The following is a 24,424-nucleotide window of genomic DNA, read 5'->3' as shown; positions in this document are numbered from 1 at the left end:
CGATTTACGGCGTTTGGAGGTTACGAACGGCACGCTCAGTTACGGCCGCACTACGTTTTTCATTGGATTGTGGCAGATTTATTTATATGGCCCAGAAGTGTTTCTCATACATATATTCACTCCATTTGTGACTGTTCCTGCATTAGCGTAGGATAGTGATAGACTATATGGCGATTTCCGTATTTGCGTTAAAAAAATATGGGTCGAATTGACGACAGTGTCACAAGTAATCGATTTATCAACAACTAACAACAACTATTTTGATGAGCGATTAATCGCCACTGATTCATTTAAAATTGTCCAAATTGGCAGAATTTCAGCCTCACAGCAGTAAATGGTCTATTTTGATGACCAATTGTTTGTAAGAGTCATTGCTTCATATAAAATTTCCCAAATCCTCTTAATTCAGCCCCTCAACAGTAAACATTCTCTAATTGTTGTAGTCCTTCATGAAAGCAAACTGATTTTCATTTATTTGATTAAACAATACCAAATGCACAACAATAATCAGTTCATACACTAACTAGAAAAGAAAGATTTTGCAATAAATTAATGCAAAAATAAATATTGGTGCGCTTATTTGACAGAATAACAATTCAAAAAATGTTCCATAGTGACTGGCCTAGAGGCGCTGCATTCTAAACAGAGGACCCGCTGTAGGGTCCAGAAGCTTCACTCAGCACCACATTTGCTATTAAGATTTATAATATATATTTGACAGACTGGCGTTAGAAACAAAACAAATGATTAAAAATATATAACTCACGATTTTCACTGAATGTAGGGATTCGAATTAGCTGGCAGCCCACTGCTTGTTTGTCTTCAACGAGCAGGCCCCATCTTGGGGTAATGGTAAACAATGACACCCCAGGTGTACTCTGTAGTTTTGTTTTGGTAGGCATCATTGCAGAAAATTACGCCTCACAAAGAGTGGATGTTGGAAATGGAAGTTTAAAATGTAATGGCGTTTTGAAGGCTTGATTGCATCATTTGCAAGCTTGTATTATGAAGAGCAGAACTACAACTGTTGATATTGTGTTTTAAAAGTTGTAGTCTCTTCTGTCTCACCATTTGGCCTTTTCCAATTTCCAAAGAAGGTCTCCAACGACGTTTGCGTTTTTTTACTCACCTTTGCTAGCTTTAGTGCTCACTTTTCCAGAATTTACTATCAGGACCAACTTTGTTTGATATGCTAGATTGAGACACCACTTAGCACCCACCACTATGTTGAGTAACTCCAGTGGTGTCCCCTAATTTAAGAAACGTATAACATTATAATTACTCTGAAAAAGCAATTGGCCCAAAATTATATAAGGTGGTTTAGGAACTTAGCCAGCACCCACCTGAATGATGACACAAGTTGAAGTGATTAATTTATAATTTATAATTACAGTTGAGAATCTCCGATCACCACCAAATTTCAGATGGGGTCAATCAAATCATTGACCACTTGGCTTTTTTTGCAATGTGGTTTATTGCATGCATCGTATTACACTGAGTATTAATATACAAAATTACTGTAAACCGGTGCAGATTGTCACGTCCAATAATTATCACGACTCAATAACAAAGTGACATTTTCAGCAACATTTCAATTAGCCGTCTACGAGTGTTCGAGACCCTAGTCGAGGTCAAGATAAAAGCTTAAAGGGTTAGTAGGGCTGCTTTACTGTTGACCAGATGCATTCAAAGGTGGAGTTGCTCATTAGCAATCTGAACCTTTGTGGATCTGAAAGGGCAAATCAGCTTTTTGGGGGATATTAGAGAGGCTTCAGGCTCTCAGGCTTCTACTGAGAGCTGCTCAGGACTGTGTTCCAAACCACCTGCTGAGCACGAGCCTGAGAGCAGGTGGGCATTCACTTAAATCTTTGACTTGCATTGACAATCTGATTAAAGAGTGGCATTTCAGTATGTCTTGTGTGTGGCAGCAGCTGTTTTGTCTCGCTGAGATGCAAGTTACGAGAAACAATGTTTTGCTAAAGACTTTCAAGGGTAGAAGGAAAAGTCATCCTGAGTCTGAGATACTTATGGCAGCCATTTATTATTGTACTTCACTACAAAAACCATAAAATTATGAGCTATAATACAATCTTCACATGTACAGAATATACAGTGTAAATAGTTATTTTCAATACACTAGCTATTCTTTGTACTACCCAAGTACATATAACTTATGATGTAACAACAAGAGGTTGTGTATGTAGTAATCACTGCTGTGTTGAACAATGTGAAAATGTGGTGTAGATGCATGATTACAAATCAAAACACCATTCATCTTTTGGCCATGTTTACAATCTCATGAGCACATGGTTGTGTTTCCATATTTTACTGGAGTTTCTCATCCATCCATTCCATTTCTATTTTCAAGCCAGGATTGAGCTGGAGCCTGTCCGAGCCTACTTTGGGGTGGGGGGTAGGGTACACCCCTGAGTGATCACCAGTCGAGCGCAGGGCAAATGACCATTCGCACTCACAATTACACTTAGACTTAATAGAATGTTGTTGGAATGTGGGAAGAAGCCGGCGCACCCAGAGAACGTCCCCATGCTTAAGTGGGCTTTCTCCAGGTACGTCGGCATATATTTCATGTAATATGACTTTACATTAGCGTAGATTAGGGACATATTACGGCACATTCCGATTTATATACAAATTGGTGTTACGTCGCGACTGCAAGAAACTGTAAACCGAACACCTCCTCTACGTGAATGCTTATATTTCAACATTTTAGAGCATTGTCTTAGGAGATACAATTTGTCATTCATTAAATGTAAAAACAATAGCGTCACAAAGAAAAGTTGACTATGTCAGTGAACATTTCAATTACTCGGATCTGTGACCTGAGAGTATTTATAAAAACAAACAGTGGTAAAATTATAATAATAATGTTATTCCCCTTCGATTAAACATGTCAATGTTGTTGTATTTGAACATAAATATACATATATGATAGTTTTTAAGGTCCCCCCCCCCCCCACAGTTCATTTCACTAATTCCTTTCCAATACAACTACGGTAATAACATTCCCATGATGGTGCCTAACTTTCCCTTAAAGCACATTTCATTCATATGTTAATAGACTAACACTCTATTAAAAAAAAGCAATAAAACAACATATTCAAAACACTACCTTCACTATTTACATACATCAAAGTGCAGCTGTGCCTCAAAACTGGACCCGCAAACGAACACGATACGAACAAAATGTAAAACTATTGTTGAATGAAAGGGTGCGTAAAGTGATATAATATTTGGAAAAGAAGATACAATTGATATGTTTGAAATGTTTTGACATGGAAAAAATATGAGAGATAACATTTCGTAAAACATCACCCCAGCTCAGCTACTTGGAAGTGCAAGAGAGACCAATTCTAAGCAACCAGGTCATGGTCTTTTCGGTACTGAGATCCAAGTGTATACATTCATAAAGATCTCATAACTGGATAAAAATAATCTCAAAAATGGAAGAAAATTGTACCATACGACACTCATTATTGCTCATTTTGGGGTATTCTAGACTTGTGATGTTAAGAGTGTGCAGTATGTCCAAGTTTGAAAACATAAGAAGCTCACAGATTCAGGCCTCAAAGGCAACATAATAGAATAGGAGTAAATGGGAACCAACATTTGTCAATCTATATGGGCAGATGCTAAATCACTATCCGCACAACACAATGTATACATTTAGGACTATTTTCGATTTTCGTCAATCACAACTGATGTTATCTCTACTTGAAGCAAAGAAAGAATTAAATAGATGCATCTTTTGTCATGGTCTGTGCCCTGCAGGTCCTTGTTGGAGCTTGGGTGGGGCTTTGCGCCCCGCTCGTCCTCTCTCTCTTCCATCTTTCAGCATTTTTTCGCCAATATATAAGAAATCTAATTGACTTTAATGCCTGTGTGGTCAATGCAAAATGACAGACAGCATTAAAAGGTGACTGCCCACAAGTAAGCTGTTGGTATTTAACATGATTGGCAACGGATACAAAAATAGCTTGCGACCTATTCGTTGCATTGATTCACGTTTCTTGAGGAAATTATTTCAAATCTTCAACTTTTTTCCTGGATAAAGTTATGTCGTAGGTTTTAATGGGCAGATGACATTCCTGACTTCAACCTTCCCATAACTTCAGAGATCAGAGAGATCGTTCCACTTAATGAATTTCAATATCTAACAAAATTCCTGCTTAAGAAAATGAAGCCATGAAGCCATGGAGAGAAATTAAAGAAGCACAACCAGTCTAAGTACTGTATGGTGCTAAACACCAACACAATAGTCTTGAAATAACCATCGGAATATTTTAGAGTTGGCAAAGTGTGTACAATCAACACCACTCTGAACAGTAATGTTTGGACTAATGATAGTGCTAACAGAGTTCCCCCTACATCAAAACTTCAACCAATAAACAGTGTACGTACAGCTCCTTCCTTTTGCTAATGCACTATAGTGGTTGGTATGCCAAGGGTAGGGTGCCAAATGGTGGTATGGGAAAGAGAAGAGTTTATAGGAACCACAATGTTCTTACCAGGTAAGCGAAGCTATTTCCATTTCTTATCCTAAGTCTACTTCTTTGCATTGTCTGGCAGCGAGGTTGCCCTGTGGCACTATGTTGCCTCTAACGGGTCAGTCACGGTACTGCGACAATTGTTAAAAAGTTGATATGTATGTACCTCAGTGTGTAATGGGCTCAACTTTTCACAAAGATGCAAAAAATTGCACCCTGTACAACAGTCCTGAACTAAACGTGGCTATTCATAACTGAATGAAGAGTTGTTATATATTTTATAGCCACAAAATAGCCACCTTTTTCTCAGTATTTTTAAATGAAGCTTGTAGATTTCTCACTTCAGGTTGAATTGGAGATGATTCCAGTCAACTTCTTCTGAATCTTCTCTTCATTTCTCAGTATGTTGGACCTCACCGCACAAATTTTGTCCTGGTAATCCTTGATCATTTGGTCTAGTTCATAAAGTTCCGCCTTAAGAGGTTCTAATGCACAGTCTGTCGCTCTGTACAAGCATGCACACAAACATAAATAATTGAATCAGTGAAATTCAAATCAAGTGAGGGCATATCCAGAGTACATTTGTAACAACTTGAAAGGCTTCCATAAAGGGAGGATGTTTGTCATTTAGCGTGTATACTTACTTCTGCTCCTGCAGCAAAGCCTGCGCATGTTCCTTGTTCTCCTTCCGCCAACTTTGCAGCTCTGCTTGCATGGCGTCTATGTCCTCCTGTACATAGTCCATGATCTTCCCCAAAGGCAGCGCGCTCTGACACACCGACTGGATGGATGCACGCAGCCGCTCCACCTCCCGCGTGACCAGGTCCTGCTCTTTCTTCCGAGCTTCCTCTGACACCAGCTTCTGAATATGAAAGAGGGAAGTCAGGATATTGTTTATTTTATTTATTTATGTATTTTTTTAAACAGAAAATAGCGAAAATAGGTTAGATACATTTGAGTAAGCCTGTTTTGTTAAAAATAGATCACTGTAATGCTTCAGGGCAGAAGGAACAGGTCAGCCACAAAGGTAAGTGTGCAGTTTTATTTCTGTTTATTGCACTTCTTAGTCCGCTCATTGATTAAATGATTCCATCATTAATGGCTTTTTGACCCACCTTTGCAAAATAGTGGGAAAGATGAAGTAACTACATTTGTTTGCTTTGGTGAAGTATTAAAAGGCTTTTTGTCTGGTTGTGTGGTTAGCCTGAGCGCAGACTCTGACGTGGACGGCTGGCCCTACCATTTTCATCAATGACAGCGTAATAAATTAACATATATTGAGCATAGTAAATAAGCAATTTAACATGATTTTAGGGTGGTGGTTTGTTGATGTTAGTAGGAAACAGTATGTGATAATAATATAAGGTACACCATAATTTCCAGTGTATAAAGCGCATTTTCCCCTCACAAAATGTATCAAAAGTCGATCAAGCACATTATACATAGGTATAAAGGGGGAATTTTTTCCCCCACATTGTATAAACGTATACAGGTACCTAGGGGTTGTGAAAAAGGTGTACTTTCATTCCAATATGATATCTAATGTCAAATGTTACAAATTTATATATAACATGGTCAATTTTCGCTGCTCTCCCCAGAATCATGACCTCGTCACGGGCGCCGCCATATTATCATAGACTGTTGCATCCGATTTAGTGTCTTCCTTTTTTAGAAACAGACATGCAAACACCAACAGCAAAAAAAAAAAAAGTGATTTAAAAAAAAAAAAAAAAAAAAAAAAAACATTGTCGGGGGGTCCCCCGGTTCCCCACAGAGATTTTTTTTTTTATTTTAACATAAATTAAGAAATCTGGAAGACTGAAGAGTACATCCATCCATTCATTTTCTGAGCCGCTTCTCCTCACTAGGGTCGCGGGCGTGCTGGAGCCTATCGCAGCTATCATCGGGCAGGAGGCGGTGTACACCCTGAACTGGTTGCCAGCCAATTGCAGGGCACACATAAACAAACAACCATTCGCACTCACATTCACACCAAGGGGCAATTTAGAGTTGTCAATTAACCTACCATGCATGTTTTTGGGATGTGGGAGGAAACCGGAGAGCCCGGAGAAAACCCACGCAGGCACGGGGAGAACATGCAAACTCCACACTGGCGGGGCCAGGGATTGAACCCCGGCCCTCAGAACTGTGAGGCAGACGCTCTAACCAGTCGTTCACCACGCCGGGGCACATACAGTGTCGTGAAAAAGTATTGTGCCCCTATTAAAATTTAATTTTTTTGCGTTTCACGGCACTGTACAACATATTCTTGCCCCCAAAATTTGGGCTTTAGTCAATCAAATGTATAACAGTCACTCATATCAAAGGACCAGTTTCCCACAGACCCACATCCAAACTCTCTTTACAACCTAACAGTCTCAATGCCTGCTTGGAGCGAGGCTGCATTTAGAGGTTTAGGATTTGAAGGCTAAAATGTCAGGCAGAAATGTTACAAACTTTGGTGTATTGATAAAGTGCAAACGTGTGGCAGAATTGTGTTGGTGCAAGCAGAGGAACAGAGCGGCTAAATGGTAAAGGCCTCTGGTATGCTGATTGGTTGAGGGGGCAGGGGGCTACCTTGATGACAAAAAGTAAGGGTACCTCCCTTAAGAGGCAGCAAACCAGAGGATGTTTGCTCAGCTGGGCTTCACCAAAAGCCTCCACACTGGCTAAGTGTGCCTGTGCGTGTGTGTGTAATGAAAAGCCAGACGCACGTATCCAAGCAGACATAAACACTCATTTACACAGACACACACACCCCCTACCTGCACTCGTAGTCCTTGTTTATTTTAGTAACAAGCTGTGGCACCGGGGTTATTTTACTACAATATTGAGTAACAACTGCTACACTTAGACCTCCTTTCAAGTTCAACTTGTGGCTTGCGTCCATGGCTGAGCAGACACCTGCCAATGATGATCCAGCGGACATCATGCCTGTGACAGTGAGCCAAATGGTTGTGAGAGTTTGCCATCTTTTTCTTTTCTTTTTTTTGGGGGGGGGTTCCTGAGTTCGAGGGTTGAAAAGCATCAGCCCCGTGGTCCACCATCGAGGTGGGTGGCTTTGCACTGGGTGAGAACCCTGCAGCTACACAAATACTGTGGTACCTCGAAGCTTTTGGTTTGGTCTGCGGAGTGTAGACGATACCCAGGTCTTCATTTCTTTATTTGCTACCATAGGTTTAACTTTTTTGCTAACACAGTGTGAAAGCATGACTACTGTGGACACTTCAAGAGGGTAAAAGACTGTCTTTAGGTCTTCGAAATTCTTAATTTGTTATTGTCTAAAAAACATTCAGACTTTCAATATTGGAACCACATAATGCTGCACGGCTTGCGCAGTGACAGAAGAGGGGGAGATTTACAACACTTTTCAGACAGTTCAAGCATCCAAGAGAGTTAACCGATATGTTCTCATGCAAGGTTCATCACTTTAAATGTGATAATAACTGGTAAAAATAACATATGACCTGCGGACAGTCCAATAGTATCGATTTGTGAAAAAAATTGGCCATATTTGGACATACGAGGTTTCCGCCCAACAGCGACGATACGTTATAGCTTCTGAATTATTGCTTCCGAAAAGGAATTAACCCCCTCCTTATCGTGGTGGACTCCAAATCTGAGACCATAGAGGAAGGAGACCATGAATTATCACGTTTTTGTTGTCAATTATGACATGACAAATAAAATTCAAGAGTTGCGGGGGGGACCTATATGTTTTTCAGTTAAACAGTTCAACACCCACTTTTCCTGCAGCACACTATCCCGTCAATATCACTACCACCATTATTTCTTACAACTGTTTTTTTTTGCTATTTTTTACACTACAAATATTTGTCATATAAGGACTAAAAGAAGAGTGGAAACTAGCATTTGCCCAAATCACGTTTTAAACGTCAAAAGAAATAACATGATAAATTGAATGTCAGGTTCTTTTCCTTACGTGCTCCACAAATACAGAAAAGGCCTGGCCCTAGATGTTTATGAAGCGTTGCAGAGCAGAATATTTATTTTCTTGACAACTCTGCAGAGTATTCAGATCCCTCTCCCTTCGCTCTTCGGCATTCAGCCATCCATTTGTGTGCCAAAGGGTTTATTTATATGTTACAAACCTTCATCAAGCCACATTTGAGTGGGAGGGAGGGTAGAACACAGAATTCTTATGAAAACGCAGCTGCTTTGAGGGGCAAATTCTGTGTAAATAAAAAGGAGTATCTTGAATAAATATACAGTGCTGCCAATGGGGTCAAGGCAAGGCCATTCCCATCAATATACATCAACTGTTTTACTGCTTAGTTGCACTAGAATAATTGACAAGTACAGTACTGTCAGTTGCGGACTGCATTTTAATTAAAGACACAAACGTCAGTGTTTCTGCTCTGAGGTCTAAGCAGTCATTGACTCAGTTTCACAAATTGTTGCATCTGAAATTTCAAACCTGACATCCAACATGGAATGAGCAAGTTCAATATTGACATTTTTCACCAGGCACGCTCTGCCGTGATTACACGAGGAAAAAGAACACCATTAAACTGACCTCTCTGCACCTTTATGTCAGGAAGGAAGTAATTTTAGTTCTTTACGCAGCTGACGAGGGAGGGCTGGCCTGAGCATAACCTATGTGTGCACATACCTACTCCAGTCTATCTTTGGAAACCACACAGGATAGTCGGAGATGAATGTGTTTTGACTGTGAAAACTGAGAAGGTTGAATTATGACAATTAATATAAACACTACAAGGTTATTTTTACATTTAACAAAGACCTTTTCTATTTTGGATACGACAAAAAAAGCTTAGTTGGAAAGTTATTTCACATTTTAAAAAAAAAAGACGATGCTCCTTAGTGCTAACATCAAACTTGGTGTATTTTATGACGGATGATGTCAGTGTCTGTGGTCAGGGGGGCTCTCTACATGAACTACAGTCCAAAACAGTTCAGACATCAGCGTTGGGGGTGGGCTAGGAAGGGATGCAGTGAGCGTGCGCTTCAACGGAGAGGACCACCCAAAGCACATGGCCTTCCGCACCCACAATGCAAACGAAACTCTCGCACGTACAACAAGACAGTGATGCAGAAATATACACAATCTTTATTTGAACACATCCGGACAGTGAAAATACAGCACGGGTAACAACTACACTGACAGAAAATGTTGATGCGGAGTAGTAATAAAGACTGTGTCGTCCATTCAACCCCTATCGCCCATAAGCCTGCTCAACGGACACTTTTCTCTCACACTTCACTCTCACCGCTCACGCCTCTCCCAGACGTGCACACTTCTCTCTCACTCATTCACACTTCTCTCTCAGAAACACACCTCTCTCTTGATCACACACACAAATGCATGCACACAAACAAAATAATGGTTCAACACCCACACTAATTGTGGGACGTGGGTGTTAGAACAAACATTTTTAACCCTTTGAAAGGTTTCAACATACAACACTCATCGTTGCACCCGCTGTAGATGGTTCAACATCCACACTTTTCCCACTGTTATTGCACAAAGAGCAATACGCTGTCATTAATGCTACCACCCATCTCGACCATTTTTTTTCGAGCGGTAATTTACACATCCGCACAGTCAAAACACAGCACGACCAACATGAATGTCCATATGTGGAGGACGAAGATTAAATATATATATATATATATATATATACACATATACATATATATACACACACACACACACGCTTGCCTCACTTCTGCTTCCTCCTTCGCCGTTTGTGGTGCGTCCACTGTGGGCGCGATGCAGGAGTGGGGGTCGGTGTGGCTGTAAGCAGCCAGACCAGACTGCAATTCCGTAGCTCCTCAATGAGAGTAGACTTTAACTCCGTAAAAGTAGTTCTGCCTGTGTTGAGCAGTAACCTACGACTGTATCTGTATCAGAGCGGACTTGCGTGAGAGTTAACTGTTGCAATAAACCGTATTTTAAGTAGGACTCCTGATACGGTGTCGTTTCGTCGGTGAACGTTTCGTTCAAAAGAACATATATTTTCAGTGAACGTAATGACCTGAATTAGTTTATGAAATGATTTCGTTCTTTGAGCTCTGCCGCCGTTAGCCAGCCCGCTCGGATCGGAAACAGAAGTGTTAGAGCTAGGACTAAAAACGGAAGCATTCTTTGCAGTCTTGACGTGTCAATTGAGACACGCAGCTGTTGCGGCAGAGAAGATCCGGTCAATTTACAAAATAAAACACATTGACACGTGAATTGCAATACAACAGAAATTATATAAATTGGTCATTCTTTCTCTGCGGCCCGGTAACAAATGCCTCACGGCCGATACCGGTCCGTGGACCGGTGGTTGGGGACCACTGCCCTACAACGCCGGTTATGAGACTTTAGGCCAAGTTGGCAGATATTTTATCACACAAACCAGAAGTGTTTTTTTTTTGGGGGGGTCTTTTTGAAGGTATTGAGCAAGCCCAGAGCTTATTTAGCTCCAGACATCTTGATATGTGCATCAGTTGTGTGTGTGGTCTGTGCAAAGCCACACTTGCTTGTCAGGATATTAGACCTTCGGCTTCAGTGAAGGGGAACATTTTTGTGGTTTCAAGGCAGCATAATTGCACCTCTACATTGCGTTTGTTTACGTCTCCTCTGTGATAATAACCAGGGTTACACGGCACATTTCAAAGCTGCCCGAGCAATTACCACTCAGAGACATTTCACAAACGTCGGATTGAAGTCATTGATAGGCCTATCTACCATTGCCTGTGTCCCACATTCATGTGTCAAAGGGGGCCCTCTAGTGGAAATAAAATGAAACGTGAAAATACGGTACAGTACCTCTTTAGATTTAATGGAGGATGGTGACGACTCATAGTCTTTTTTGGTCTCAAGGATCTTTTTCACGAGTCCACCTGCATTATCAGAAACATTCTTTAGACATCATTCATTAGTGTGAGCTTGTTTTTCACTAACAATTTGAAGGAAAACGTGATTAATGGTTTAATTGATAGAAACAAAAATTGCTTGAAAACAACATGAGTGTACCATGTTTGTCATCACTGTTGAGATCTTGTGGAGATTCCTATAACAAAAAAGACAATGTTAATGTGGCAGTTTTATAGCCACAGGTACATGTGAAATTATAAAAATTGTCAAGTACCAAAAGTAAAACACAGTATACAGTAGATATTTAAAAAAATCTCCACGTCAGGTTTATGTGATATAAAAAAATTATACCAAGATAAATCATTTCAAAACTTTTTTCATCAATAATTCGAGCTACAACAACTCAATTTAAAACAATCTTTTTGAGAGAATAAGTCAAATTAAACAACTAAGTCTAACATGGTTGCACAAGATATAACTGGGGATGTGGCTATGTTTAGAGTTTTATAACCACTGTACACATTGTATAGGTACAGCTACTAACAGTCGGCAGGATATTGCTGGGTACCTGGAAAAATCGTTTTGTTGTGAAAGAAAAAAAAAAAGCTCTCGCTCGCCAATTACCCTAATTATGACAAGCGCTATAGAAAATGAATAGATGGATGGAAGATGATAATGTTTCTGCTTTGGTCAATTATTTGTTATTAACCCTTGCCTTCTCAAGAGTATTTGCAGGTTCAGGGGCCGCCTCTGCCACAAGAAACTGCTCATCTTCCTCATCCTCATCATCATCATCAGACAGCTTCTTCCCCTCTCTAATGACTGACGACCTAGCACTAGAAACCCTGTAAGAGACAATAAACAAGTCCATATGGTTACCACATTGTAACCACCAGGATGCAAGTGTTTGTCCACTTGTAAAACAAAAGAAAACTGACACATATTATGGTAGGTCTCAATAAGTGGTAATTCTGTATAAAAGAAAAAATAACCACAAAAACCACACCTCTCAGTTGGAACCCCATCAGTGAAGCTCTCCTGTTTCTTTGCTCGAGGAGGAGCCGGACGAGCGCTGCTGGGCCGCGCCATTCGCTTACTGCTACACAATGAAATGAGCATTAATTCCACTGGATTAATTAAAATGGCGAATTTGCTATCGATTGTTTACAAAATGATACATTTGTGGCAGCTACACAGAGCTATTAAGATGATTAATCAGAGCCTTTGAATAAAAAACAAAAAGATGCACATTTGATTTTTAAAATGGACAGATGGGCAGGTTATTCGTAGATGTGACAAAGTAAACGTGAACCGTAACTGAATATGTTTTTTGGACAATGAATACATTTCAAAACACTCCCCGTTTGGAGTTTTTTTTAAATAGAAATAATGTACATGACTCGTACATTCTGTTACATTGTTTTGTTCTTGTTTAAAGGATAGAGTTCCTTTTTTAAAACACTTAAAAAAGTGTTGAAGTGACAAGTCCTGTTGTTGCTACAGACCTGGAGGTCATTTCAGATGGAAATGAGGGACCTGCAGCATCTCCTCTTTCTTTGGGGGCATCAGCATCTGTGAAAGGCCAATGGCTGGTGTTAAACTCATGACATGTCTTGTTATTACTATTGGCAATTCATCACCATCCATCCATTTTCTGAGCCGCTTCTCCTCACTAGGGTCGCGGGCGTGCTGGAGCCTATCCCAGCTATCATCGGGCAGGAGGCGGCGTACACCCTGAACTGGTTGCCAGCCAATCGCAGGGCACATACAAACAAACAACCATTCGCACTCACATTCACACTTACGGGCAATTTAGAGTTGTCAATTAACCTACCATGCATGTTTTGGGGATGTGGGAGGAAACCGGAGTGCCCGGAGAAAACCCACGCAGGCACGGGGAGAACATGCAAACTCCACACAGGCGGGGCCGGGGATTGAACCTCTTCAGAACTGTGAGGCAGATGCTCTAACCAGTTGGCCACCATGCCGCCACAATTTATCACATTTCCTCAAAATTTCCTCAGGGATCAATGTGTTCTGATTGTTGGGGCAGTGTGTTGGGTCATTAGACTGTTGTGGTATAATTTTCCTCGAGACATTCTATGCTGAGCTACTCAAATAAACATGATGACCATGCTTTAACTAGGCACATCTTGAACCATTTTGTGCAAGCTGAGAGACTAACTAAGATAGTTTTTGAATATTTTGGTAATGTTTAATCATTGAACAATACCATGTCAAATTGAGCATAAGACATGGTACTGTCCTTATTGCCAGCCACCCCATAGGAGTCTGGTCTTAAAAGAGGACCACTTACCCCCCTCACTGTCAGATTCATCTGTAGACAGAGAAAGAGAGAAAAGGGTGGTTTCCACCACCTTGGTAAACATACTGAAGCAAACAAATAGGTAATTCTGAAAAGGTTTTCAAGTAATTAACTACAGAGTAAAACAAAAGTAAACGCTCTAAATTAAAATGTTTTTCAAGAGGGGATGGGAGCTTACCCTGCCCTGTAATTCTAGGTTTCCTCCTTTGTCCTTTGGCAGAAGAAGGCCGAGGTATTCTTGCTGGACTACCGGACTGTGAGATGGTCTACAGAAAACACAAAGAAATATCTTTACAGTATGTGGAACGCAAAAGTTGTTTTTCCTATTTTTTGAGGGGATGGGGGGGGTGTATAACCAGTTCTGCAAATTGTAGACGAAGGTCCCCCCCGCTGTTAAGTTATGGGTCAAATTGACCTTATTAAAACTTTGGAAAAATGTTTCAAATGCAGAAAAAAATAAGATGGCCTTGTTTTTTGTCTTATAATTATTATTATTATTATATACAGTGTCGTGAAAAAGTAGTTTGGCCCCTTCTCAAATTCTTATATTTTACATAGCTTCCCCACTTTAATGTCTGAGATCATCAAACAAATGTAATTATCTCACAAAGATAACCCAAGTAAACATAAAATGTTGTTTTTAAATGGTGATTTTATTTATTAATGAAAAGGTGTAATGGACCCCCTTGTTAAATCAAGTGTAATGGACCCCCTTGTTAAGTGTAGCTAATCACATTTTTAGGTTCATTTTAACTGACTATCAAGACAATTTTACCAAAACAACTTTTTCTACCATTAGGGATGTAATATTGGCTCTATGGTACCCCAGTAAACATGTGAAATATGAATTAATCATACACGCATTCCTGAGTGCCAGACGGTTTTCTGCCGAGAGGCCTGAAATCAGATCATTCGAATTTCTCGAGCTTATCTACGTCACTAGCAAAGATCTCCGCCTACCTCTCCGCTCTCGAGCCAGTGTTGTCAACATAACAAACGTGTTCCCTCACAAGTGGGTCTTCTACACGGAGGCTACCAATCAGAGGAAAGCGGGCGGTCTAAGCCAAATATGGACAAAGAGAATACAAAACTGGGTCAAACAAAAGTAGCTGTCAGAGGGGGCCTTTTCTTGACACTCGTATGGAAAAAAACAAGTTTTTTTTTTTTTTTTTTTTTTAAAAATGAAATTGACACTTTTATATGAAGTCCTTGTTAGAGAGTCACACTATGGAATGGATATTGATACAGGCAAAATATTGGACCGTTATATGTAACCTGTTTAACAAAATAAAATCAGCCAAAATGCCACGATCCAAAGAAATTCAAGAACAGACGAGTAATAAATTGACATCTATCAACCTGGAAAGGGTTACAGAGCCATTTCTTCAGCTTTAGGATTCTAGCGAACCACGGTGAGAGCCATTATCCTCATATAGAGAAAAAAATGGAACAGTGGTGAACCTTCCCTGGAGTGGCCGGCCTACAAAAATTATTCCAAGGGCACAGTGACGACTCATCCAGAATGTCACAAAGGAACCCAGGACAACATCTAAAGAACTGCAGGCCTCCCTTGTCTAAATTAAGGTCAGTGTTCATGACTCATCAATAAGAAAGAGACTTCGCAAAAATGGTACCCATGGCAGAGTTCCAAGGCAAAAACCACTCCTGACCAAAAAGAACATAAAAGGCTCATCTTACTTTTGCAAAAAAACACATCTGAATGATTCCCAAGACTTTTGGGAGAATATTCTATGGAATGACGAGACGAAAAGTAATTTTTTTGGAAGGTGTGTGTCTTGTTACATCTTGCGTATATGTAACAGATTAAAAAAAAATAATAATAATAAATTAAAAAAGAATATTGTATCAACAATAAAATATGGTGGTGGTAGTGTGATGATCTGGGGCTAATGAATTCCTTCAGGACCTGGACAACTTGCTGTGATTGATGGAACCATGAATTCTGCTTACCAGAAAATCCTGAAGGAGAATGTTTGGCCTTCAGTTTGTGACGTCAAGCTGAAGCGCATTTGGGTGATGCAGCAGGGCAATGATCCAAAACACACCAGCAAGTAAACTTCTGAAGGGCTACAAATAAATAAAATGGTTTTGGGGTGGCCTAGTCAAATTCCAGACGAGAATTTGATTGAAATGCTGTGGCATGACCTAAAAAAGGCTGTTAATAATTGAAAACCCTCAATCAATTAAAACAAAATATCTCCACAGAGATGTGAAAAATTCATTGCCAGTTACAGAAAACGTTTGATTTCAGTTGTTGCTGCTGAGGATGTCCCAACCAGTTATAAGAGCCACACAGGTCCTTAATAAAAAAATAAAAAATCTGAATTTAATAGCTACAGTTTGTTTACTTGGGTTAGCTTTGTCTGATATTTACATTTGGTTGATCGTCTTAAACATTAAGGCAGGGAAACTTGCACAAATAATTATAATAATTTGTGAAGGGGTCCAATATTTTTTCACAGCACTGTATGTAGTTGTTATATTTATTTTTTAATTTAGGGAAAAAACAATAACCAAGCAATGAAACAAGGGGCTTAACCCTATTATTGTTTGTTTCATTGCTGTCAAAGTGAACTGCTGCGTGTAAAGCTATAGAAACAATAAAAAGAGTAAACCCCCCTCCAACGCACGGGTTACGTTCCAGACCCCACTGCGTGCAATAAGAGAATATCCATGATATAGAAATACCTATAAAAATATGCAAAAAAAAATAAAAAATTGCTTTGCGGGGTCGGACACTTCAAAGGGCATGACTAGAGGTGCTACACAATGACACCAAAATAGCCACACTATTCAGGCCTACATGTTTACTAATTGTTCGAAAACTGAATACCTCATCAGCTTGCTCTGGTTCCTTCCAAGAATACGAGGTGGAATAATAGAGAGAAAAATTCTTACTAACAACATCACATATATAGTTTGCTTTAAAACAAAACAAAAAAACAAAATGGCATATTTTGTGACTAATTGTAAAGGATAGAACTTACAGCTGGCACAGGTTTAGCTGTTTTTCTGGGCTCTTCCTCAGTGGGTTTTTGTTGTACTTCTGGTATTCTATCCTGGATACAGATATTTATTTTTACATAAAAAACATATTGGTACCATTAACAATTGTACTTTTCCTGATAGACCTTGCGGTTACTCTCTCTCTCTTCACTTCTGTTATTGTCTTCTTTGTCTTTGCATCGTTCTGCCTCTTTGTCTCGTTCTAATCGTTTGTCCTTGCTTTTTTCATGGTCCCTTTGAGAATCTCTTTCTCTGATTCTGTCTCTATCTCGACTCTTGTCTTTATCTCTTTCGTGGTCTTTATCCTTCTCTTTGTTTCTGTCTTTTCCTCTGCCTTTGTCTCTATCCTTGTCTTGCGCTCGCTCGCGGCTCTTGTCTTGGTCACCGTCTTTGGTGTGGTCGTGTTCACGGCGGTGGTTCTTGCCGGAACGCTCCCTGTCATGGCGATGGTCTCGCTCGCCATCTCGACGATTTCTCTCTGGCTCTCTGGGCTGATCCGGGGCCTTGTCTTCTCTGCTCCCGCTGCGCTCGAGCGTCTTCTTCTCCTGAATTACCAACATTAATATTAAAGATTGAATGATCAGGACAGTGGAATTTTTTTTTCTAAACTTACATTACTACGACTACATATTACCTCTCTTTCCAATGTCTGATGTTCACGTCCCTCTCGATTCTCTTTGTCTTGGGACTTAGATGTGGCCTTAGTTTTCAAGTCCACCTTCTCTCCAGAGAGTACTCGTTTCACTGCCTCTTCACTGGACAACTGTGGATGAAATTCTCTTTCAATAAATTCACCTCAAACAAGAATCAAATGCCTTTTGAATAACCTGAACTACAGGTATGTGCCAAAAAATGTGAATATCGAGGTAAAGTCCATTTGTTTCAATAATTTGTTTCAAAAAGTGAAACTTGTACGATATATTAGTTCAGCACACGCAAAGTGAAATATTTTAAGCCTTTATTTCTTTCAATTTTGATGATTATGGCAGAAAGACAAAAAATATATATTGAATATCATGACAAAGTTCAACATTGTAGTCTCCCTGTGTCCCAATCTTGTCAGCTAATTATTGCAAAACACCCGCAGAGGTTTTCCTTAGCCTTTAAATAGTCAAAGACTGACAGAAGTGTCCTGTAATTGCTGTGCCCGCAGCGCGGAGGCTGAGAACCCCACCCAATCAATCAAGGGGCTGCATCAGGCTCAGGGGTCCATCCATGAGCAGCAAAGCAGACGGGACACGTCCCACACAGAGGGACCCAGGGCGGTCCGCCGGCCCCACCGATGCGCCCCGACAACTGGCCACCCGGTGGGGGCCGCAGGGACCCAATGCAAGCCCCCAGCCTACCATCCCCTTTGTGTGTGGTGAACTAATATAACATACAAGTTTGCATTTTTTGAACGCAATTACTGAAATACATGGACTTTCCCTCAATATTCACATTTTTGGCACATACCTGTACAAAGAATCTCTGTAATATAGAAGTACAAAACAACTCACTATTCCCTCAGTGCCAATGTATCTACTTGTCCACCCACTCCTGGGTTTAATTAAAATGCGTCACAGTTCTCCCCGGGGTGGCTGTTAAAGACGCTGTCCAAAAACATTCATACACTCAATAATGAATGAGGTGTGTATAATGATCCTAAATGAACAAACCTTGTTGAGGTAGCACTTGGCAATAGCCTGCAGCAGCTCATTGGTCTTCTCGGGCTCATGGCCAGCCACAATACGTGCCGGCTTTGCTGCAAGGGGCTCCCCGCTGACGAGTATCACGACATCTATTGCTTTCTGAAGGAAGGCTATCTTAGTCTCTTTGTCCTAGAAGACAAGGAAAAGAAAAAGAAAATCAGCAGTTAACACAAGAGTGGGAGTATACATATAGTGTTGCCACAGTTACCTTAAAAAAGTAACTTAGTTACTTTACTGATTACATGATCTTAAAAGTAACTTAGTTACTTTACTGATTACTTGATTTTTAAAAGTAACTAAGTTAGAAAAAAGTAACTTTTTAGTTACTTTCGGTAATTGAAAATGGACTGGCGTCTGTGTCTATCCTTGACTACTTGTGAGAGCATTACAATACGTTTTAACTTGGGGGGCAGGTTGCATAAACGAGCTAACACTGATACCTTGTGTTGGCAATCGTAGATGTGCAGCTGTGTAATCCAGTTCTGTTTTGCAGTAGACACAGTGCAATTTGTTTTGTTTTTAAAACGCGAAATGATCCCAAATATTGGAAATTCTCTGTCTTTTAGACTATTTCCTCCTGGCTCGCCACTATCGCGCCAACCAATTTCAACACGGGGTGGTGTCTGCAGTGCCAGTAATATTCAACAATGTGGAAAAATTATCACTGTGAAGCTTCGAGGCAGAGATTTTGGTTTGACTTTTTGTGCAAGCGAATTATTCGACTCATTGAAGTGAACCACTACACCATCACTTACTTTAATTTGTAATTAATTTTATAAATGTAGTACAACTCCATATAATATTTTTATGTTGGAAAACTATATAGCTCAATTATCCAAAATTGGGATTTAAGATTTTTGTATGTATATAAAATAAGATCTGCAAAGAATTACCAATTGATATTGGGTTTCTACCACCTGTAACATCGGCGAACACAGCCAACTGTGTCACGTTGAGACAAGGGCCCCCATTTACATGTACTGTAACACGAGAAAACCCTTTGTTCTGTGCATTGCGTTATCTACTGGGGAGTAAAATGCTCAGGCAGAAGGCTTCAAACGCAGTATGCTAAAATCAAAAGCTAAGTGAAAGTTCATTAAATGCGTAACGGACCACTAATGACAAGTTTAGGGTTAGGGTTAGAATTAAGTGATATATTAAAAAAAAAAAAAAAAAAAAGATAATTTGTCGAAATTTTGTGCAAAATGAGGTTTAGGGATATACATAGTAGGGAAAATAACCTTACCTTTACATTATCTGACTTTAATTCACTGTCTTTGTACAGGCCTTTCATGAAACCAGTAGTTCTGATGATCTGAAAGTGGAGAGAATAGATATTACATTATTTTCCCCTGCTCTGGAGGGAGTCTCAGTCTCTTATCAAACAAGACGCCTGGGAACTCTTAAATTGTTTAATACGACTCCTTTAAGAGTTGCAAATGCTGACACATTGTGCTTTATCAAATATACATACATGCATGCACAGTGAAATATAACACTAACTAACTGAAGAAGAGTTTTGGTGTCACCATTTAGAACAGGAAACTTTAATTACTGTGCTTGACACTGGTGTTATGTACCATTACGTCTTGGGAAATCTTTGAATCTAACGGTACACATGAGGAGCTATGGGTAAAAGCACTAATGGCTGTGTTTTTTTTTTTTTTTACACTGTCACATTGTAATGAGGTCCAATACAAGAAACTTAAAAATAAATACCTTTAAATAATGCTCAGCTTCAGCTACTTTAACAATATGAAGTTGTCAAAATTAAGGATATACTTTTTTGCTTGCATTAAGGGTCAAACATGAAGCAGCTAGCCAGTCCGACACCTTGTTCATTCTAGCTGTCAGTATGGCCGCAGCCTATTCTTTAGTTTTTTCATGGGTGAAAGTAACAATATCATCAGCGTACATTTGCATGTTAATACTTGCAAATACTTAGGGAAGGTGATTTATAAACATACTAAACAAAATGGGTCCCAAAATGGAACCTTGAGGGACCCCTGATGTGCAACTTGCAAATGAAGAACATGTATTGCTTATTATAGTGTTTATTAATTATTATTATTTATTATTAACTACAAGTTCACTTATCAGCAATTTTCAAATTTTTAACAGGTGGTCTTTGCTTCCAAGCAGTAAACACCATTGCCCAGGTCACCTTACCTCAACTGGCTTACCTCAACTGGCTGTACAACTCTACATGGGAAAAGACAGTAGAAAGACCACCCAACCCATGTAGTTTGACGGCACATTCTATTAAAATGTTGAGCATTTAAAATGTTAATTTATTAGGCTTTGACCATGTTGAAAAAAGGAAAACATCTTTCCAAGAGGAAGCACTTATTTTCCCATGATCTGTAAAGGAAAAAAAACATTTTATTTTGATTATTTTTGGGGAAGCTGATGCAAGTTAATATTTAGAAAAAAAGCTTGTTTGGTATCAGGAGAAATAAAGTTGCAAATGTAGCTTGGTATCAGAAGAAATAAAGTAAATAAAGGTCTATTTGCTTTTTCTAAAAACGTAGGGCAAAGAAATTTGGGGGGGATTGTAAATTGAACTTTTGTAGGGAAATAAAGTTTTTTAAGTCCTTATCATCCAGCTTTAACCCACATTTCTTTGAGGCACCAGGCAGGCATATTGGTCCTTCAACACCCCAATTTCTCCCGATGAAAGGGTTCAGTACCCACATTCCTTAATCTTGTTGATGTGGCTCTTGTTGTGCCCATTGTTCTCTTGTCCCTCACCAGCCTGCTCAAGCACTATCCTGTAGTGATGGGACGAACAACACTGGTGCGTCAGCACTGTGCCAAGTGCACAAGAGTGAAACCCCGTATTAGTGTGTGTATCGCTTTAAGAGAAAAATCATGTGACCAATACAGGAAGTGTGTCGTTTGGATGTGCCACGCCAAATTGTGATTATAAGGAAACAAACTGTGTCTACATGTTGCGGTTTTCTTGGATGGAGTTTTGGATTTTTGCTTGCCCTCACCTTGTTCCACTGGCTTCATGGATCGTTCCAAGAAGTTTTCCCAGTCTGGAATAATTTAGATCTTTTGACCCCAAATAAGGTCAATATTTCCCCCCCTTGGGCATTGTTTACTGTTATTTTTTTAATAAAAAATGTTTGCGCTCTTTTCTGGTGAGAGGTTTGAATTGTTTTCAGATAAATTAACCTTTTATTTTATTGTAGGTGAAGTGTCTGCTCTGCTCCACAGAGATATCTTACATATATAAGAGCACTTCATCAAGGCTGAGGCATTATAGAGCTCGGCATGGCAATGAAGAATTGGCAGATAGTCGTGTGAGTACCCCATGCATGTTGAAATTCCATCCATCCATCCATTTTCTGAGCCGCTTCTCCTCACTAGGGTCACGGGCGTGCCGGAGCCTATCCCAGCTGTCATCGGGCAGGAGGCGGGGTACACCCTGAACTGGTTGCCAGCCAATCGCAGGGCACATAGAAGCAAACAACCATTCGCACTCACAGTCATGCCTACGGGCAATTTAGAGTCTCCAATTAATGCATGTTTTTGGGATGTGGGAGGAAACCGGAGTGCCCGGAGAAAACCCACGCAGGCACGGAGAGAACATGCAAACTCCACACAGGCGGGGCCGGGGATTGAACCCGGGTCCTCAGCAGAACTGTGAGCCTGACGCTCTAAATAGTCGTCCACCGTGCCGCCATGTTGAAATTGTCACAGACAAATTTTGATTTTCAAAAATAATTTATTACACACAAAAGGCTTTGTGTGACTAATATTTGTTGTAAAAAAATTACAGTCCTTTAATAAGGTTTTAACCAAATATTTCCTTTTGGCTTGCAGGTCCTAACAAGCAAGCAGTGGATGAGGCTGTGGTCAACATGATCATCGAAGACTGTCAGCCACTCACCATTGTTGAAAATGAGGGATTCAGGGAGCTTCTGAAACTTATCAACTCGCACTTAAAAAATGTATGCTCACCATCTTCATCTGCACCCTGTGAAAGAGTGTTTTTCTAAGGCAGGGGAACTGGTGTCTAAGAGGAGAAATCGCCTTGGAGCAAAGACAGTTTTGTTCCTCAATAAAAATGCATAAATGAATCAATTATTTGTCTATTATTTCATATGATTGAACACTTAAGTTAACACATTTCCATACATAAGTTAAACATTTTAACTGAATATTATTACAGACAAATTTGCTATATTTTACATACCAACTCATTTAAGCATTTACACAAACAAGGTTTTAATCAAATTTTAAACTCTTCTCAAAAACAACTCAGCAAACAAATTGAGGAAATGAAATTATACAATGATGAGATCATATGTTGAGTAAAGGACTAGCGATTAAATCTTATTTCACAGGCTGATGTTGGGTTTGCAGCATGTAAGCTTTTCCATCTTCTTTTCATTTTGTTTACTTGCAATGATTTTAGAACTACTGCAGGAGTCACTATTGAGTGACCAACACAGTGTCAATACATGCCGACACAGTTCGTGTAGTGTGTCAATACACTCCTTGAGGTATCATCATCCCATCATTACTATCCTGTTGTCTCTATCTACCCTATGCCTCTCCATCTCAAACTAACTGGTCGAGGCAGACAGTCGCCCCACAGGACCTGGGTTCTTTTTGAGGTTTCTTCCTGAGAGGGAGCTTTTCTTTGCCAGTGTGGCCAAGTGCTTGCTCAGGTGGGGTTCAGTTGATTTTTGTAAAATGTATGAGGTGTGTCGTTCTTGACCTGCTCAACGTCCTTGAGATAACTTCTGTTGTCAAATTGCGCTATATAAATAAAATTGACTTGGCACACTTTGCCAGTGAACAGTATTGCGCAGATGTGTTTCTAATCAACAGTAAGGATAACGTTTTTGGACGACCACCACCGTTCAATCCTCAACTCTTAAACAGTGAATGTCGTGTTGCAAATAAGTTTAGTGTTGCAAATAATAATGTAGAAATTCAAAGCAGTTGGCTGAGGTAAACTCCGTCGCTTCCGCGAAACGCTCTAGAGTCGCTTGACGACAACGTTGTTTACATTGTGTCAATGGCAACGGGACTGCATAACCCAGCGCCCAGACTAACAGTCACTTTGTTTGCTAATGTATCCAAGCAGCCCTCCGATATTTTCCCGATAGTTGTAGTTTCCCCATTGCTAGCGGAATTCAAGTGGTAGGCTAGCGAGCTAATAAATTTCGCTAAACTGGCGAACAAACTGGCTCAGTTTGGTATGGTGGCCATTTTCAGATGTGTGAATGAAACTAGCATTATCCTGTCACAAAATGTCCCCTTCCGTAAGAAAAACAGCAAAAGTCTCACCTCACTGAAGATGTCGTGCAGGTATCGAAACGGTGGTTTGCTGAGCAGTTTTTCTGTCAGCGGTGGTTTCTTTATCACCTTTCCAAGCAAGTCTTGCGTCTTTCTTACAACTGCCGCGTTCATTGCAGCGGTTTTTAAGCTAAAATTTTAAAAAATAAATACATAAATAAAAAGAAGACGAAAAGAAAAGTAGCATAGACAAAAATAAATCAACCTGAGTCGCTTCTTTTTAAATAGCAAGTAGCATAAATGTTCGCGCATGCGTACTTGGGAGTAGGAATCGCTCATGCTCCTCTTCTTTTCTATTGACTTCTTTGGTAGTTTGCATCCACAATGGTGCCTGCACTGCCACCTGCCGCCATCAATGGCAAGTACAGTATCCGCCCTTGTCTTCAGGATTCACATTCACTTGTCTTTAGGAGTTCATTTCACACAATCTTCAAACGCATTCAAAAATAAATAAATAAATAAATACATGTTTTCTTAAAAGTATAGGTGTAAAAATAATAATAAAATAAAAAGGCACAATTCACAAATTTAATTATTTTTTTTTAAAAATAAAATGAAATGAAAGCAGAACGTCACCTCAGAAGGACAAATGTTTTTTGGACATTTGCTTCACAGTTCTGGGGTTGTGGATTCGGCCAGCCGGTTGCATGTTCTACCTGTGCTTGATGGACTTTTTCCCGTGTACTCCAACATCCTTCTTCTATCGCCAAAG

The 24,424-nt window shown here is 39.9% G+C and overlaps 1 protein-coding gene and 1 long non-coding RNA gene across 6 annotated transcripts; one reads left to right on the top strand and one right to left on the bottom strand.

Moving 5' to 3' along the window:
* Window positions 1–1,965: 1,965 nt before the first annotated feature.
* LOC133410833 (TRAF3-interacting protein 1-like) lies at window positions 1,966–24,012 on the bottom strand. Of its 5 annotated transcripts, XM_061692401.1 has the most exons (17): window positions 23,971–24,012; window positions 23,704–23,842; window positions 19,643–19,711; window positions 18,364–18,525; window positions 17,340–17,468; window positions 16,831–17,250; window positions 16,687–16,758; window positions 16,533–16,553; window positions 13,857–13,944; window positions 13,670–13,690; window positions 12,858–12,924; window positions 12,359–12,451; window positions 12,068–12,197; window positions 11,512–11,548; window positions 11,305–11,378; window positions 5,150–5,367; window positions 1,966–5,010 (listed from the first exon to the last, which is right to left on the bottom strand). In XM_061692401.1, the coding sequence occupies exons 2-17, from the start codon at window positions 23,824–23,826 to the stop codon at window positions 4,848–4,850; spliced, it is 1,887 nt and encodes a 628-aa protein (XP_061548385.1). In that variant the 5' UTR covers window positions 23,827–23,842; window positions 23,971–24,012; the 3' UTR covers window positions 1,966–4,847. The 5 variants fall into 5 exon arrangements, with proteins under 5 accessions (XP_061548385.1, XP_061548384.1, XP_061548387.1 ...); XM_061692400.1 differs by having other exon boundaries at window positions 23,704–23,995; XM_061692403.1 differs by having other exon boundaries at window positions 5,150–5,364; window positions 23,704–23,995.
* LOC133410894 (uncharacterized) lies at window positions 21,294–22,470 on the top strand. The gene is made up of 4 exons (XR_009769591.1): window positions 21,294–21,471; window positions 21,594–21,704; window positions 21,772–22,047; window positions 22,228–22,470. It is a non-coding gene; the product is annotated as an uncharacterized LOC133410894 (long non-coding RNA).
* Window positions 24,013–24,424: the final 412 nt, after the last annotated feature.

The sequence above is a fragment of the Phycodurus eques genome, chromosome 12, assembly GCF_024500275.1.
Source record: "Phycodurus eques isolate BA_2022a chromosome 12, UOR_Pequ_1.1, whole genome shotgun sequence".
In the NCBI taxonomy this organism is placed as follows: Eukaryota; Metazoa; Chordata; class Actinopteri; order Syngnathiformes; family Syngnathidae; genus Phycodurus; species Phycodurus eques.
The sequence above is the reverse complement of the archived record's forward strand: the minus strand, read 5'-3'. Positions and strand labels throughout refer to the sequence as shown.